The sequence below is a fragment of the Pelmatolapia mariae genome, linkage group LG20 (assembly GCF_036321145.2).
Source record: "Pelmatolapia mariae isolate MD_Pm_ZW linkage group LG20, Pm_UMD_F_2, whole genome shotgun sequence".
Lineage (NCBI taxonomy): Eukaryota > Metazoa > Chordata > Actinopteri > Cichliformes > Cichlidae > Pelmatolapia > Pelmatolapia mariae.
Genome location: NC_086244.1, coordinates 2,964,054 through 2,981,651, shown reverse-complemented (window position 1 = coordinate 2,981,651; position 17,598 = coordinate 2,964,054). Strand labels below are relative to the sequence as shown.

The 17,598-nt window shown below is 43.3% G+C and overlaps 1 protein-coding gene across 3 annotated transcripts; it reads right to left on the bottom strand.

Moving 5' to 3' along the window:
• Positions 1-273: 273 nt before the first annotated feature.
• hm13 (histocompatibility (minor) 13) lies at positions 274-17,312 on the bottom strand. Of its 3 annotated transcripts, XM_063464023.1 has the most exons (12): positions 16,893-17,311; positions 12,972-13,007; positions 10,371-10,469; positions 10,195-10,277; positions 10,011-10,099; positions 8,164-8,249; positions 7,005-7,130; positions 6,766-6,823; positions 6,528-6,648; positions 6,309-6,411; positions 5,064-5,149; positions 274-3,281 (listed from the first exon to the last, which is right to left on the bottom strand). In XM_063464023.1, exons 1-12 carry the CDS (start codon positions 17,118-17,120, stop codon positions 3,218-3,220), a joined length of 1,179 nt encoding a protein of 392 aa, XP_063320093.1. In that variant the 5' UTR covers positions 17,121-17,311; the 3' UTR covers positions 274-3,217. The 3 variants fall into 3 exon arrangements, with proteins under 3 accessions (XP_063320093.1, XP_063320094.1, XP_063320095.1); XM_063464024.1 differs by lacking the exon at positions 12,972-13,007 and having other exon boundaries at positions 16,893-17,310; XM_063464025.1 differs by lacking the exons at positions 274-3,281; positions 12,972-13,007 and adding an exon at positions 3,308-3,997 and having other exon boundaries at positions 16,893-17,312.
• Positions 17,313-17,598: the final 286 nt, after the last annotated feature.

Genomic DNA, 17,598 nt, shown 5'->3' with positions numbered 1-17,598 from the left:
TTAAATCAAATTACAAGCCTCAATTATATTGCCTCCCCAAATTAGGAGTTCCTCAGGGATCTATTGTAGCTCCTCCATGGTTCTCAAAACAAGACAATGTAGTTTAGAAAACTATGTATAAATGCCCAAACAAATGAACTTTGTCGTGATAATAAAAACATGCACTTTTTCAGGTGCTATTTTGCCAAGTAATTAAATTGTTAAGCACCAAATCTCTAAAGGTGAACATACAAGCAGTGGATGAGGAGTCATAGAAGCAGCCAGACTCAAAGGTTATGCTTCTCTATACGGTGATCAAAACACCAAAAGTTTTATTGCAAATAAAATGGATACAGTTGGCGCCGTAAAACGGCCGCCACCACAAATACAACCAGAGAGGAAGAAAAAAAACAATTTCAGGTACATTATATTTAAAATTAAGTGGCTACTGAACTTTACTGAGCTGAATAAGAGCATTTTGTTTTTACATTGATACAAAAACTGTGCATCTCTTAATAAAGCATCCATAACAATCAATAACATTGAGAGTATTAACGTGAGGCTGATTATGTCCAGTTAGGCAGGGTTTTTCCAAGCATCCAAAAACTTTGTAATTATCTGCAACTGCAGATGATTTTATTTAAAAACAAGTTAGGACCGTTTTCCATTTATGTTTAAACCTTTACTTTGAAACTCTGAATTACATTAAATTGCAGTTGTACTTGCATTAGGTTAAGCTTACTGGCTTATCCCGTGGAAACAGTTGTAGGATATGTTATGTCGACATTATGGGAAATGCAGTTTCAAGGAGCAGATTTTGGAAATGAACCTGTAACACAGGCCAACAGTCACAATGTCTCCGATTCTGCTGAATTGTTTTTGGCTATTTTTCTGAGTTTGATCCTGGTTTGAGGATGCTTTTGTAAAACACCCTGTGACACTTTGCCTCCTGGGCTCATTCTCACTGCTTATCAAACGAAGAAGCCACGGAGCTCCTCCCCTTGCACCTTTTCACCAATAAGGTGTGAGAATGATGCCTCTTGCTGGGCAGTGAAGGCAGTTCAGTCTGCCGCCTCCTCCCTTTGCTCTTCTCCTCTCACAGGCCAGAACTTTAAGACTGAAAACCAAGAATACAGTTTTTATTTATCCAGACAGGAAAAAGTTCACCTGTGCAGCTGATTAAATACCAGACACACTCCAACTGAAAGAGACGGGAAGGAGCGAAATTGGGGGAAAATATTTTGTACCTTTAGTTTCTAACTACAGCTGTTTTTGTCATCATTACTTATTTATTACGAGTGGCTGCACTGCAGTATTCACACCTGGAGCTATAACTAATTATTCTCACTGAACTAAAGAACCAAAATCGGAGTTCAAGTCTCCCCCTCGTTTTCCACAAAGAAATCCAAACTGTGCTTTTGGTTTCTAAACATTTTCCACAAAAACCACCTTGGCATTTTTCTGTCACCACAAAAAGTGTATCTGTTACACGTCTGTGCAATAAAGCTCCAGAACCTTCATAAGAGACTGTAAATAAAAGATGGACAGCCACTGTGGCATCATTGAGGGCAGGTCTGACGTGCTCATTGGTCAGAGACGTGTCAGTCAAACCTGCTGTATCACATTTTAGTGACCGACGTCGTAGACCAATGATTGCTAACGTGTGGGCTGCAGTGATAACAGCAACTCAGTTTTACTCAAGTATGTAAGTTAAATATTTATATAAATTTATATCCAGTCATCCTCTTCCGCTTATTGTCAGGTTCACAGGCAGGTTGGAGTCTATCCCAGCTACCATTGGGCGAGAGGTGGTGGTTGGATTGTTATGTTATTACTGAGCTAAACTTGCTGCTCTTGTATTCAGTTTTGTGTCCCAGTGGTAGCTAGGTCACACGTTGGCCTCAACGCTTTATAGCAAACAACCTGCGTTATGTTTTTTGAATAAAATTGAAGAAGAAAAAAAACCCCAAAAAACGAAATTAATACTTTCTCTTGAATTTCAGAGGGAAGCTTTTAAGACTGGATGAACCTCGTGGGACTTTGTTGCAGCTCTCTTGACTTTGGGAAGAGCCATAAACTATTCAGGAAGATATTTCTGAGGCCTGTAATCCAACACATTATACAACTGGAACTCTTTCATCTTTTATAGACATGTCTACGATATTAACTCTCATCTGTGCACCAATTCACCTCCAATTTCCTAATTCCAAAACAAACCAACTACTTAATCCTCGTCAGGAACAGGAACCATATTTTAGGTTAAAAACCTGTAATACTCAGACTGTTTCTACTTCCTTTCTCTGCCTCAGCTGTATGGCCCTACGACCTACAGCTGCAGGGTTTAACTTGAAGCCACGTTAGCACCACAGGCCTGATTGGAAAGCAGATTTATTCTCTGGCAAACAGCCGGGACAGACAGGGAGAACTCACACGTACAGTCAGCATGGAGACAAGTGGATGTAAACACAATACAGCTTTAACAAATGACAACATAACTGTATACATAAAAAACTGAAACTGTTAGCCGGGGTTTTTCCCGTTTAAAATTCTGGCCTATTATAAGAAACAAATACAGATAAAACCAGTAGAAGATGCTGATGTGACAGAGCAGAAGGCAGTGTGAGCAGCGCCTGGTGAGCGGAGACACCCGGAAACAAAGAACCACATCTGGAGAGTTCCCACGCCTCCAGACTTTTTTACAGGATCAGATTCTGGGGATGATCCTCACAATCATCAGCGGTTCTTTGTTTGAGGGTTTCAGAGAAAAAAAGTAACAAACAAGAAAGAAAATGGCAGCAGCGCTCGTTTTTCCGTCTGACCCGTCCACGTTCGAGGCCGTGTAAAGGCTAAAACAAGCGCTTCTTCTCGTTTCCCTGCCTATCTGAGCAGCGAGCTTCAAACACATGATGAGATCCGATTGGACAGGTGTTCCCCGACACGCCACTTCGTGGTCCTGTGTGAGAGGATTCGTGGTAGGCACCGGGTCCGAAACGACTTTTAATAATTACAAACATCATCGTTGGCAGCGCGACGGCAGTCGTAACCACGGGTAACAGTCGGCGGCCGCTCCCATGGTTATCAGAGACAAACACGTTGGCAACATGAGCCCCGTTTCCCCTGGCTGACAAGCTGGAGAGACTGGAGGGGGCGGGGCTTCAGTGAAATGTGGTGGCAGCAGGCTGATGATGAAAAGTATTTGAAGGAGGAGGGAGGGCAGGGGGTGGGGGTGACATGGATATTATTGGTCCTTCTTCTCTGATTCTGTCGCTTCCTCTTTAGTCTCCTCAGATGACTCCTCATACCTGAAGAAGAAAAAAAGGACGATGTTAATGTGTTTCACCGAATATGAATCAAATGCTGCAGTTCCTCTAATGGCCTCTGGAGGCTGGCTCCAAGAGCGAGTCAGTCTCCACAGGCTCAAACACCCCGATTCAAAAACACTTTGGATTCTAGCCAATTTCCACCTTAAAACAACTGAAAGGCGAGCGATCGCTTTTTTAATAAATCACCCATTTGGATTTTCTCGAGGCCTAAAGTTACGGGTGCAGCTGCTTTGCAGCGTTTGTGAAGATCGGTGGAACAAACAGTATCATCATATTTTATTTCTCGGTTAATTAGCAGCGACCTGTGTCTGTGCACCTGTCTGCATTATCAGTGCTAATCAAGCTAACAACACCCCACCTTTGGTCACTTTTGGATCAGCTGAATTTTTCCTCCTTCATGACTTTATTAATGCTATAAAGGTGAATCTCATGGAGCGATGGTTTCATGTAAGCAGGTTAATGGGCTCATTAATGGGCTTTTTACCTGCCCAGGTGAGACAGAGAAGGGGACAGTAAAGATAGAGGGGCGGGGCTTCTACATCGAGGTGGGTTGTAATCTGCGGTGGCGCGGGGAGGAGCCTGTCGCCACAGAGACGGCATCCATGGAGCTAGCCAGGCTTGCGGGAGAGCCGCTGACGGTTGGAAAGGAAGTAAGTCTGGGAGAGGCGGGAAGAACTTCCTCTGAAGACTCATAGCTAACCACGGGGAAGACACGGGGAGCAGAGGAAGGAAATGGACACACAGAAGAGATAAAAGAAAAATAAAGAGAAAGAAAAAGGAGATGATAAAAGTAGTGAGAAAGAAAGGAGGCAAAGACAGAATGTGGTAAATCATCTTAAACTCTAAAGGTCTAAGTTACTATAGAGCTCTACTGCCGTGACAAACGAGGAGGACGGAGGATAAAGACCGACCGGAAAGGTGGAATGAAAACAGAAGATGGGAGCGAAGAAGAGAGGTGGGAAAAAAAAATGTAAGAGAAAGTACAAAACAGACGTGGGAGCAGGGAGTGAAAGGATGAGGTCGATGAGCAGCAGACCTTCAGTCTGCTGACAGAAGCACCTGAACGAACAAAGGAGCCGTCACAGACTCTGCATTTAACATGGAAACTGCTGCTCGGAGAACCTCCACGGTTCCTGCAGCGCAGACTAAACTCCAGACAGAGAGATCCTCTAAAAACTGAGCAGGTGCTCCTGTTTTTAAAACACTATCATTAAATCAGGCCCCGAGGTTTCAGTCTCTCCTCCTGCACTGGATGAACGTGTGCAGTGTCTGTGCTGTAGTCAAGGTCCAAATCTTATTTATTCTTAAATGAAACAAAAAACGAGGTTTAACAGACGTGCACTTTGGTGCATTTAATAACAGAAATGCTTCAGTGTCATTTTTCGATACATCACATTTTTGAATTTGACATTATAACCGACAGCAGCGGTTTGACTCTCCGGGGCAGTATTTGTTTGTCTGGCATAAAAAAGAAAAAAAAGAAAGAAAGAAAGAAATCTGTCCAATCACAGAGCTTCATTCTGGAATAAGCAGCCAATAGGGTTTCAGTCCGCCAGGCATGAGATTCTGAACCTTTAATCCACTAAACAAAGAATCCTCATGAGTCTAATTTCAGTAATTACAAATAAATCTCTCAGTTAGTTAATTTTAGTGCTCAGAGGAAAAGAAACGCAAACGTATGTTCAGACTTCAGAAACATGTTTTCCTGCTAAAACAAGCTCGGCCCTGCTGCCTCATCATGTGGTCACCGTGGTTACTCACCTGAACATCTCTGTGAGCTCTCCTTTGAACAGCGCTATGATGACGGGGAAGCCGACGCAGGCGGGCACCAGGTACAGCAGGGCGGGCTGGACACAGACGCCAGAGATTAAACAATCAAACCAGCATTTAACAGCTTTTTAACGTCCTCAATCATTAAAACTGAGACAGGCGACATCATCGGGTCTTTTTTAAATAAATGATAACTGTAAATACTAAATACAGCAGCACAGCATTTACTGGATTCTTTCCCTTGTTTGGATGTTGGTCTGTAAATAAATAAACTGCACAACAACAAACAGCCGTGAGCGACGAGTAAATCCTTAAAGTTTTATTGGCTGCGGCTTCTTAAACACACCCTGTGCAAATTTAATACCTACAGCAGATTTTCCAGAAAATTAAAACTTCAGACTTTTCAGGAACACTTAATAAGCTGCTCACAAAATTAGACTTCATGTTTGTCCCAGTTTGTTAATAAAGCCAACGTTTAGTCCGCCTCCAGGAAACAACAGACTCCACGTTAAAGCAAAGGAAGGACGCTGAAGTTAAAGGTCCCGACAAGTGAGGACACAGAGTCACTGCAGAAATTCAGCCATTTCATCAACCTCATGTTCTTGGCAACTAATTATCAGTTGTTTAAATAAGAGGAAAAAAAGAGAGCAGATTAGCTGACTGTAACTGTGGTCGGTATGACAGGATGTGGATTTCATCGGCTTCACATGGGGGGGCTTCAGGGTCCCAGAGGTGGTTTAAACTGGAAATTCGAAGCGTTACTGTACTGATGATAAAAGGAATAATGCAGGAACACAAAGGTCCCAACCCTTAAATTGGAGCCTCTCTCCTATTCAAAGCTCCATGGAAATCTCCCCGACAACATTCAGCCTGGCTCAAGAGCAGTTCTGCACATTCAGTAGACTAAAGTCTGTATTCCACTTGAGTAAATTAGACTGAAAGGAACAACAGCAAACAGAATGCAGGAAGAACTCTGGGATATAAAATGAATCGAATTTTAATCTCCATCGTGATTTAGACTAAATTATCAAACGATGCGGCGTTTGCTAACGTGAATCGTCCTACATGAACTCAAACGCCCGTAACTGCGAGCTTTTAACAGGTTTATGAGGAGTCCTCAAAATGAGCTGATGTGATTGGCTGCAAAGAGGCTGTTTTGAGAATAGACTGACCAATTACTGCAGTTTAATTACAAAAACAAAGCTGAGAAGAATGATTGTGCTTTAAGCCTCGTACCTGTGCATGTTTGAAGGTGTGCATGACAAAGATGGTGAGGCCCAGTCCAAAGATGTAGGCCAGGAAGCTGGAGTAGAAATATGTCCTGCTGTTTTTATTCAAGCTGCAGGTAGAAGATGGTTTCACATGAAAGTGAATAAAGAACATTCATCTTATTTAAATCCCACAAATGAGAGAAAACAAAGCAAACGAGGCAGCCGAGAGGAGACCGAGTGTTACCTGACATCGAAGCGCAGCAGCAGAGCGATGAAGATACCCGGGATGACAATGTCTCCCAGTCCCAGCATGGCAAAGTTACTGGCCTCCAGACCTTTCTCCAACAAGTCCTGTGGAAACACCACTGGAGTGGAGCAAAGACGGGTGGGGGAGATCACAGCAGGACAGGAGATCAGCTGGGTGAAGTCTATGAAGAGCAGGAGCTAAAACTGACTGACACGGTCATACACAGCACACTTACATTTGATTGGTGCTTCAAATGACTTGGCAACAGTCACCATGACGTTGGTCCCAAACACCTGGAGACACACAGAATAAGGATGATGTACAGCTGTGTTCATGCTGGGTCATTGTTGGAACATCTGGATTGTGTCAAACTGCTGAAACTGAACATCTGGACATGACAGAGCTGAGCTCGAATCTTCTGGAAAGTTTCCGTAAGATTTCCGACTACCTGAGCTGGACACGAGATCAACTCACCCAGAAGACGTCGTAGATGAACAGCCCCCCCAGCAGGATACAGCCGGTGCTGACGTTGTTCAGGTGGAGCAGCTCCACTCCGTTCAGGGCAAACGCCAGCCCAAACAGGTTATTGGCTATCCAGTGCTGTGATGTCACAAGACACACGCACACGTGAGCACAAAATGACGCATCTGACCGGCTGAGACGAACACATTTACATGAATAATCATTTGGTTTTTGAATCCTTTATACAGATGTTGACCAGAGGTTCTTTAGTCTCAGCTAAATAAACAATGAGTTTGGATTCATTTTTGCCACAGAGGTTTTATCCTGATCATTCTTTAAATAATAATAATAATAATAATAATAATGTGTATGTGTTAGTCCCTGTGGGGAAATTACTCCTCTGCATTTAACCCATTCACCCAGTGAAGCAGTGGGCAGCCACCAATGCAGCACCCGGGGAGCAGCGTGTGGGGACGGTACCTTGCTCAGGGGTACCTCAGGGTAGCCGTTCAGTGGAGTCGAACCCCCGACCTTCCGATCGTGGGGCAACCACTCCACCTACTGAGCTATCCCTGCCCCAAATATAGAAGCCAAAATGTAAGTGAAGCTGACCAGCAGGCTTCGATCACATTACAGATGTCACCAGACTGGAATGCTTCAGCTCTATGTGAGCGTCACAGCGTGGAACATTATTTCTAATGGAAATAATTAGAGCTTACATTTTATACCATCTGTCGTAAAAACAGGAAACATTTTAAAATCTGTCGATTTTCTTTGTTTCATGCCGGACGTCTCAGAGAAATCACAAAAGGAATCAAACATAAGCACTAAAAACTATTTACTCAGTAAATAACTGTAATTTGGCATCTTGATGAAAAAACAATAATAACGTGCTTCATTGTTTTTACTGCTTTTATGTAAAAGAGTAAACTGAAAAATTCAAGAACAACATAAACAAGATTTTAACACCATGAACATTAAATATCACTTTGATTATAAACTTGCACATATTTGTGGATTAACCATTACAGAAACATCAGCACTGTAATTTAGGGCTTCATAAATAATTCATTACCCCACAGATCTAAGCTCAGTCATGTCGGAGCTCACAGCTATGCTCAGCTCTGTGTGCACTGTTTAATTACAGCAGTGCTGCACGTGTCACTTTTACCTTTTTGAGCAGGTACCAGACTCCCACCACGCTGCTGATGAGCAGACACACCAGGTTCTTAGTGTCAAACTCATAATTGACTATTTCTGTAGAGACATGGAGAGATGCAGGTCAGACATGAATGTGAAAGACGTCAGGAGACCTAAATCAGGTTCAAAAGGCTGTTCAATAAACGACATTTATACAGAGATGCTTACAGCTCTGACAGATTCAACCTAATACACTTTAACTGAGGCTTCACAGAAACCGTTTGTCGCTTCCTCAGTAAACACGATTCAACGAAAAGATTTACTCCAAAAATTTACTCGTACTTTCTTTACAGTTTGTTCTGCAGATGAACCCGTACAGCAACATTATCGTCTTTACAAAGAGAAACAACATTCACTGTTCTAAGGTTTTATACATCAAGACATAATAAACAGATCATGTGGCCCATGGCTCGTTCTTTACTGCTTCAAAGGGACCTCAGAGGGTAAGTGGCAGCCAGGCGCTGATAGTTAAATGCACTTCATTAAGTGATCATCAGCAACAAAGTCCATCATTCTAAAATTAAAAAATACTGACAGCTGCTAGTGCCATCCGTCAGCCTCCTCCTAGATCAGGGATGGGGAACTCCAGGCCTCGAGGGCTGGCGTCCTGCAGGTTTTTAGACGTGTCAGCTGATGTAAATGGCTAAATTACCTCCTCAACATGTCCTGAAGTTCACCGGAGGCCTGGTAATGAACTGGTCATTTGATTCAGGTGTGCTGACCCGGGGTGATCTCTAAAACCTGCAGGACACCGGCCCTCGAGGCCTGGAGTTCGACAGCCCGTCCTAGATTCACCTTTGGTATCATTTTGAAACCTACGTGACAGCTTTCAGAAATTATTGTGCTCACAAGATTTTCAGACCTCTGAGGTCACTGAGATTCTAACTCATTCGAGATTAGTAGACGCACCTATGGTATGAATTTGAAAATACGACGTTGCCTCGTTCCTGAGTTATCGCATTCAAACTCGGGTCGTCACCTCGGCCCATCCACCTGTAAAAATACCCCGTGGACCTTTTACAGGTGAGGAGGGTAACAATTATTCATCTGAAAACTTTCAAGACAGCCGTCAGTCTTCATAGGAGATGACGTCCCAACAAACTCCCCCCAAAGCTCCAACCATCCAGAGAAACTTAAAACACCCCAAGAGCTCCATGTCAGACTCTACAGGGCCCAGTTAGCATGTTAAAGGTTAAAGTTCACGACAGCACAGTTAGAAAAAGAAGGCACAGCTTAGGTTAGTGAAGCTTCATCTGAAGGAACGATGACATAATCCACAGCAGCACAAACATCTCACACCAACCGTCAGCACAGCGGCGATTTAATCATCGAGCCGACCGTGAGGTCCTCTCTATACCAAAGTATTCTGGGGTCAAGCGTGAGGCCATCTGTGTCATAGCTAATGCTTGAGCTAACATTTGGTCCAGAGGAGGATCCAAGCACAGCGGCAATAAGAAAAGAATCACCGTGCAGCAGTGACCCAGTCAAAGTCCAGACCTGAGTCTGAAACGCTGCAGCAGGACTTCAGAGAGCTGCGCGTTCACGAAACCCCACAAACCTCAACCTGAAGCAACATTTGAAAGAAGACTGGACTAAAATTCCTTCACAGCGATACGCAAAACAATTCACTTCCTCTGGCATCTTTTCCATGCAATATTTTAAGAATTAAATCGGAGCAATAAACTGTTTGAACATGTTTTGGGGTTTTTTGTGTGAAACAAAAATTTTGCCTGCTGTTTTTAGGAATCTGGGTCTTTTAAACTGTATTTTTAAACGGTGTTTGTTCCCGTCGTTGGTGGGACGGGCTGCAGGTCTCACCTTCTTTGGACTCTCCGGAGCCCTGAGTGAAGAGCAGCTGGTACTGTTTGTTTGGGAAAGAAGCTGGGAAGACTCTGGACATCAGAGGACTGAGAGACAGAACCAAGAACAGAGTAGAGTCACCTCCAACATCAGTTAAACCAAAGCGATTTACTCGCACACACATTCACGTTCTCTGACGTACCTCATAGTGTGAGACAGAGCCAGGACGCCCAGGACGAAGAAGTAGACCGACAGCAGCAGGTTGATGTACTCTTGAGAGAATACCTGCGTCACAGCACACGTCCAGCATCAGAAACAAGCCTCCTCTGACGAAATGCACCGTCGCAGCTCTACCCGAGGTAAGAGACGCCGACTTACCTTGAAGAAGAGGTAGAGCCCAAATAGAGTGCAGCTGGCGATGATGGGAAACCTCGCTGCGTCCCGACTGGTGATGGTCTCGGGCATGTCGGCTGCATTCTGGGAGAAATGGAGCGGAGACAGAAATATGAGCAGGTAAGGTGAAGGTTCACCAGAAGACAGGGATGTGCACACCAATCCAAACGCCAGGTGAGACTAGTCTCCAGACAGAAACCAGTGAAGTTTTAAATTAAGATCATCAATTTTAAATTAGGGTTACATGGACCACAGATTATGTGTTGTAATGTAACTGTTACTGTCAACGTTTAACGCCTAAACTAACCCAAATACCGGGATTAACCCTGAAGCACCTGTGAGGCTCTGTGAGGCTGTGTGCCAACACTGCAACAAGCAGTTGCTTCACTCTGCAACCACAGACTAATCTGAGGCGCCGCCTGCTGCTCGTGAAATGAGGCAACACAGGCAACACAAACCTGCCTGCACAGCTGTCATGCTGGGGGTCAAATACTCAGTTTTGCTTAGAAAGCCTGAAGTAACTGCAGCTGTAATCAGAGCTGAGCCAATCTCTAAATAATAGAATAACGGTGGTGTGTCCTCCTCTGTGGAGGTGACAGTGGAGCATCGCTGAAGAAAGAAAGGAGAAAACTGTCCAACAAGTGCTCACGGGGACTGATGGCAGGCACACGGGCACAAATCAGGTAAATATTAAATATTAGTGTGTTTTTCACTTCATGCCACAAACTGATATGAGTTTAACCTTCAGTGACAGCCTGAGTTAGACCCACAGACGAACACTGAACACTATGCTTCTGTAATAAAATCTGATTCTTATCGAGGCGTCGCTCGTGTGGATATTCACCATTTAGCAACCAAAGCTTCTCAAAGCTGGAACCATCACACCAGCGTGGGTTTGAGCGCTGCAATAATTACACAATGGCAGAAATGTGTGTTTCCACAGACATGCCAGAGGGCACCTCCCCGTCTCTACCGAGGCCTGTCCTCCTCCCGATCAGGCCGTCCTTCCACACTCGGGTCGGATCGCTGCAGCTACCAAAACTGACAGAAAAGAAGAGCTACTGAAGACTGACAGAAGCCCTGAGAGAGAAGCCTGAGAGTCACCTCCATCTATATTCTCCTCCATCTACTCACCCGAGACAGAAACTGGGACAGAGGAGGATGTAGAGGGATAAGGAGAGGAATCCTACACAAACCAATGCTTTATAATCCAAAGCTGAAGTTTACAGTGAATGCAGTATTAATATTACAAACATTTTTAAATGGTAACATTCTGTGTTTCCTGAAACTAAAGATGTTTTTAAAGCAACATCAGCTTCTATAGAAACCAGTAAATCTGCAGGTGACTGAGTTACATGTACCACAAACACACAGCTGTTAGCAAACAGGCTGAAGTAACACCGTGTTAGTGCGAATTAGATGCTACTAAGATCTACATCAGGACGTGGTTAGTCTGCATGATGCATCATCAGGGAGTTTTTTTGTACAGTTAATATTCTAAAAATAAACCTCAGTACTGTGAGGTTGTGCGTTTTATGTACCAGTGTTTGGGCTCCACTGAGTCCAGTCATTTTTTACTCCCTTAGCTTTCAGAAGTATTTTCTACTTTAAGCCGTTATTCTATTTTGCAGGCTGTGTTTGTGGTTTTGGCTTCTTTAACGAGTCTTTCTGTGCATGAAACTGGTTCCTGGGATTCCTGTAGGACGGCCTTACTGCCAACAACCACCCCGGTCCGTGTTATGTGCTGCTTTGAATTTGTTTTTGTTAAAGTCTGGCTTACAATTTGCATGAACCTGAATCAGACTAAAAGTGATCAGTGCAGTCAGGACACAGGTGAAGCTTCAGTGGAACTTTGCATGTAATCCAGACGCCACAGTCTGTGTGCGACTGCCGAACCAAAGAGGCCGTTTAAAGTAATAAAGTTCACGTAATGTTATTAATTCCTTACATCACCCATGAAATGCCGTACTGATGGTTTGAGGACAGTTTAATGCGGCCATCAAAATGCACATTACTCTGTTAAATTTTGTATTTTCTTTTACTCAACCATCATATTTAGACACGTCATTTCCCCCATTCTGATAAATTTCTTTCTGCACAAATTGAAGTAGTTTTTTTCTTTAACCTGTTTCAAAAACGTGTTTATACTTTTGGCACTGCGTTTTGTGCATCTCCTCATTTTCTCTAACTCCTACAGAGCGTGTGAGCAGCTAGCAGTACCCATTAAGACACAATAAAGTTGAATATATCAGGCAGGAATAAGCTGGGATTATCAGCCACGTGCCACAGCAGATGCTCTGATCTCTTTTTTTAACTTATCAGTGCAGAAAAACAGAAACAAAATCTAAATCTGATTGGTTCTTGACCCTCTTCTTCTCCATATTCCTTTTATTTCACATGTTTGTTTGTTTTTGGACAGCACACACACTGAAACAAGCGTGAGCTGATGAGCTGATATAATAATGTGAACAGTTTGTCGTTCCGGCTCCACCAAACACCTCTGTGTTCATGCAATCCCTGCTGTGTCAGTGCTGGAAACCAACAGTGTCTGGGTGTATGGGTGCACACAGCGGCTCTCATACTCACTCTGAACCCAGAATCGTAATCATTTTCTCCGAGCTCCTACAGATAGACAGACAAACAGAATGGGTGGACAGACAGATGTGCACACAGACAGACAGGGAGAGAGAGGGATCAGATCGGCAATCAGGAGCAGGGCTGGAAGAAGGGCCCAAAATTAAAGCAAGCAAACAGGTGTCCAATGCAGGAAACAGATCATCATTGCTGGAATTAGACAGGGCAACAGCTTCAATGAATAAAAGCTTTGATGTATCTGAACTCATATTTATATTATTGGATGGCTGACAGAGGAGAAACAGCGAGAAAGAGGAAGAACGGAGGAAGAGAGAGGAAGGATGCCATGCACGCCGATTTTAAACTGAACATCACCCGAGGCTCAGGCAGAGACTTTGTCAGATTTACCAACGCCAGCACAACGCCTGTTTTGCCGTTTAAAAAACCCCACACACATCTTTGCTACAGAGGTACGACCCGAATCGTCACCCAGAGGGTTTACAGTCCAGCTCCAGGTATTTCTCATCTCCAGTGTTGCTATCCCAATGTCACAGGGCACAGTGTGTAATGCTGAGGAGAAGGAAACACTCTGTGGGGCCACAAAAAGAGCCATACAAGTCACAGATGTATTCAAATGAGACAAGTATCTTCATACAGTGAGCAGAGCGGTGTGTGGAGGTTTATAGTCAAACTCCTGCAAAGAGTTCACAGATCATCAAGAAAACCTCCATTTGTAAGTGCACACACACAGAGCTCCGCAACATCACAAATCCCTTTCATGTGTTTTGCAATAACTGTTAAAGGCTCCATCCCATAACATGGCAAAATATTTGAATTAATTATTCAATACTGTATTTAAATTTTCTAGCATCATTTAATGCCAAATACAGAAGCATTGCATCTCTGTAATACTTTAATAAACAAATCTGAATGAAGTCAACACAGTCAGGCTGATTTTCATTCCTTGTTTTTTCCGTTTCCAACTAAATGTGAACAAAGACCCAGTTTGTAGATTTAAATTATTTTGTGAAGAACTATAAAATATTTAAATTCTCAGCATTACTGAAAATTGTCCCAACGAGGTGCTTATTTATGCAATAATTACAAATTCTAATCAAAACAAAGCCTATAATGTTAAAAACCCCACATATTTCAAACTATTTTCCATCTTCCTCACCACAACAGTGGGACAAAACTGAGCAGAGGGAGAATTAGCAAACTGACAATTTCACAGTAGTACATATAAATGTAGGGTTGGGGTCACACATGACTCACTTGAAAATTAATCCACAACTAAAAATAGTCCCCCAAAAGAAGACTGCCTGCTATTTTCAACATCTACTAACCAGCTGATGTTTTAATGGTTACTTTGTTCTTTAAATTTCCAAACTGAACATAAAATTAAACATTTAGTTTTGAAATTTCATGTCAAATTAATCATTTCAACTTTGTAATGATAAATGTATTTTACTAACTTTAACATATTTTATCTCTAAATATTTAATACTTTTCTCTCTTTATCATTATTATCACTCCTGCTATTTTCTGTTACTTTCTTCTTAATATAACTGCACACTTTCTATATGCTCATGTAAAGCTGAGGAGCATGAGCCAAAGAATTTCATTATGGGTAAATGTGGCTACACTGTTTATCTGTACATGACAATAAAACCTGAAACTTGACACTCTTATACTTGCCTTGTAAATCAGCTGTGTAATAGTTTCATGTAAGAAAAGACAGAAACTGCGTCCTTCCATAAAATTATTTCCATTCTGTGAACATTTTGTGATCTCGATCCATCTCATTTCCACCGAGTACGATCCTGTTTTGTAAAACACCTGCCTCAGGCCACAGAGCCAATTCTCTCCTTCCTCGCGAGATTACATCCCCTTCCTGTATTTGCAAATGTGTTAAGCAGCCGCTGATATTAAAGAGACCAAAGGAACAGCTGTGGTTATACCGCTTACAACTCATTTCAATTAATTTCGCAATTCCTCCTGCGTGACACGTCTGCATGGGTTTGTGGATGCGTTACATGCGAGTGACAGGATCTGCTGTGACTCAGTGAGATAAAACAGAGTCTACGTTAACTATAACCATCAGTGAAGGCAAACATCAAAAAACAAAGAAACGCGAGCAACAGAAAATGACAAACATGACAGAGAGCAGCGTGAAGCGTTCAGTCTGAAGTAATTTCTGAGATACAGGTGAAGCTTTCTGGCATTACAATAACTGAGCAGCACATGTCAAACCGAAATTCATCAAAAGTGGTTTTAGTCTTGTGTTGTAATCAGGGGAAAGGTAAATTTGTCCCTAACGTGACAAGAATCCATCTAGTTTCTGTTTTGTCTTTAGCCGATTAAAACATCTTGAGGGGAACTGAACATTTCTCTCTGCTCGGAAACCTGTTTTTATGCCTTCTGTATATAAACAGAAGAAAACAACATCTAAAGTCATTCTCTTCTGTCTCATTGTCATGTGTAAATCTGAAAATTTAAATACCTATAGTAGCCAAAAACATTGGGCAGGTGTGCCACTGCAGAGCACTGATGCACTCTGCCTACTGTTGTTCAGCATCTAAGTACTCCTTGACTTTTAAAGAATCCCCACAAGAGCGTCATCAGAACTTTTTTCTGGAAAATCAGAAACAGGTGTGTCCCAGAGCACACTGAAAATACCTGACAGCTCCGGCCTACATGCTGTCAAAGTTTAATCTAGTCATAAAGTTTCTGAATTTGTCTGATCTCTCGACTCTTCTCACGGTTACAGATCAGGTTCTGGGTCAAACTGATATTGCTCCTTCACTCGGACAGTCACACAGATATCACCCACTCTGAGAACTCAGTCTAGACATTACTCTGTTTCATGCCCCGACTTTTCCCTCTTAAATCCAAACTTTGTGCATCAGAGCATGGGGAATTTTCCCCGTTTCACCTGATCCTACACCTGCTGCTCCAGGACAGGTAGTTTTAACATGAATCCCCAAACAGTGCACCCATAAAGGCAGAGCACCTAGAGCAGGGTGTCTGTCTCTGCTGGTGATACCTGAAACAGCAGCCGGTTTCATTTCACAGCTGTTATAAGCAGCTTCCGTTTATGCAGATTAACGTGATTTTCTGCCAGCTGTGTTGCGTCCTCAGAGTCACTAATAAAAACCTCCATCACCTCCACCCGGCTGTTCAAAGGATGTGGGAGGTTTTTTCTACTTTAAGCTAACTGCGCATGTCTGCAAAACCCCAAAACGAGAACAAACAGAAACAGTACACGTCTCTCTCCATCACCTGGTGATGCGTTCACGACCACGAGGCTAGCTTGGCGTTTTCTGACAGTCGGTTTAACCTCGTATTCATGTCACGACTCCGTTCAGCACAGTCTGTTTTCGGCTCACTGTACAACTTTTACTGCAACTTTAAGTTACTACTCCCCTCCCGGATGGCAGCTGTCCCTGTTACTCACTCAGGTAAAAGTCCGTTAGGAGAAATGTAAATAAACATCTGGGCACATCCTTTCCATCACACGCCAAACAAGCACAAGTACACACAAGTTGAAAAAAAAAAAAAAGAGTTTAGACAAACACACACCAGAGGACCCGACACCCACCACGCAGCGTTATGAGTGCAACAAGTGCGGATAACGACTTTAAAAGCCTAATTAGCATCTGGAAATAACCGGTAAAATCAAACAGCTGGATCTTTAAACCTCCACTCGGAGTCTGGACGCGTATTTCCCAACTTTATCGATAAATTCAGCACGTCATTCTTCAATTAACTCTATCGCGACCCCCACTTCTGTATTTGCTTTGGAAAAATATTATTTTTAGCCTCCTGGTGAGCCGCTAGTTAGCCAACCGTTAGCTGTAGCAGCTAGCCGCTGAAGGCTAACGACAGCCGGGCTGAAGTCAAACCTAATCGCCGGGGTCCACTGACAGTTACCTTGGATTTGGAGCAGGTGACGGACCGCAGGGCTCCGAAGAAGATGGGCAGGAGCGCCATGAAGACCAGGCTGCCGTACGCCAGAGCCGTGCCCTCCGGGGTGGCCACGAATTTGGCCGTGGCGTTGAGCGCCTCGGTCCCGTTGGAGTCCGTGGCGTTCAGGGCGTCCAGGACGGCCGATGCGGCGGCCTCCGGAGCAGAGGCCGAGATTTGTTCAGCCTCAGACATTGTTCTTCACACAGAGAGAGGCTTCGGGGTCTGTTGAGGCTGTGGCGTTAACTGACAGGCGGATAGAAGTGGAAGCTGAAGCGGGGAGTCTGTCATTCATCTACCGCTGTGCTGCTGGAGTCCTGATAAGGCCACGTTTCCTAAAGCAGTGAGCGGAGAGCAGGCAGGAAGAGGAGGGCTCAACCCGCTGCTGTTTCCGGGGACACTGACAAGCCGTGCACGGCAAAAGAGGAGGTACCACAGCAGTAAAAAAGCAGGTAGTCACCATCTCTTTGTTTCTGCTTTCAAAACTATTAGACATATACATAAGTATACATATATAATATATGCATACAAATATGTTTATGTGTATTCTGAGAAGCCACTAGATATAAACAGCAAGAAAACGTAAATGAATGCATTGCACACAAATAGCAGGCTATCTATATTAATGCAATTGAATTGTAAAAAACAATTTTACAATTGAATTTTAAAAAGC

Coding starts and splice junctions, on each gene's coding strand:
- hm13 (XM_063464025.1), bottom strand. CDS start 17,120: ATGTCTGAGGCTGAACAAATCTCGGCCTCTGCTCCGGAGGCCGCCGCA. Junction 10,100..10,194: donor GCTCTGTCTCACACTATGAG/GTACGTCAGAGA, acceptor TCTGTCTCTCAG/TCCTCTGATGTCCAGAGTCT. Junction 7,131..8,163: donor TCTGGTACCTGCTCAAAAAG/GTAAAAGTGACA, acceptor GTGACATCACAG/CACTGGATAGCCAATAACCT.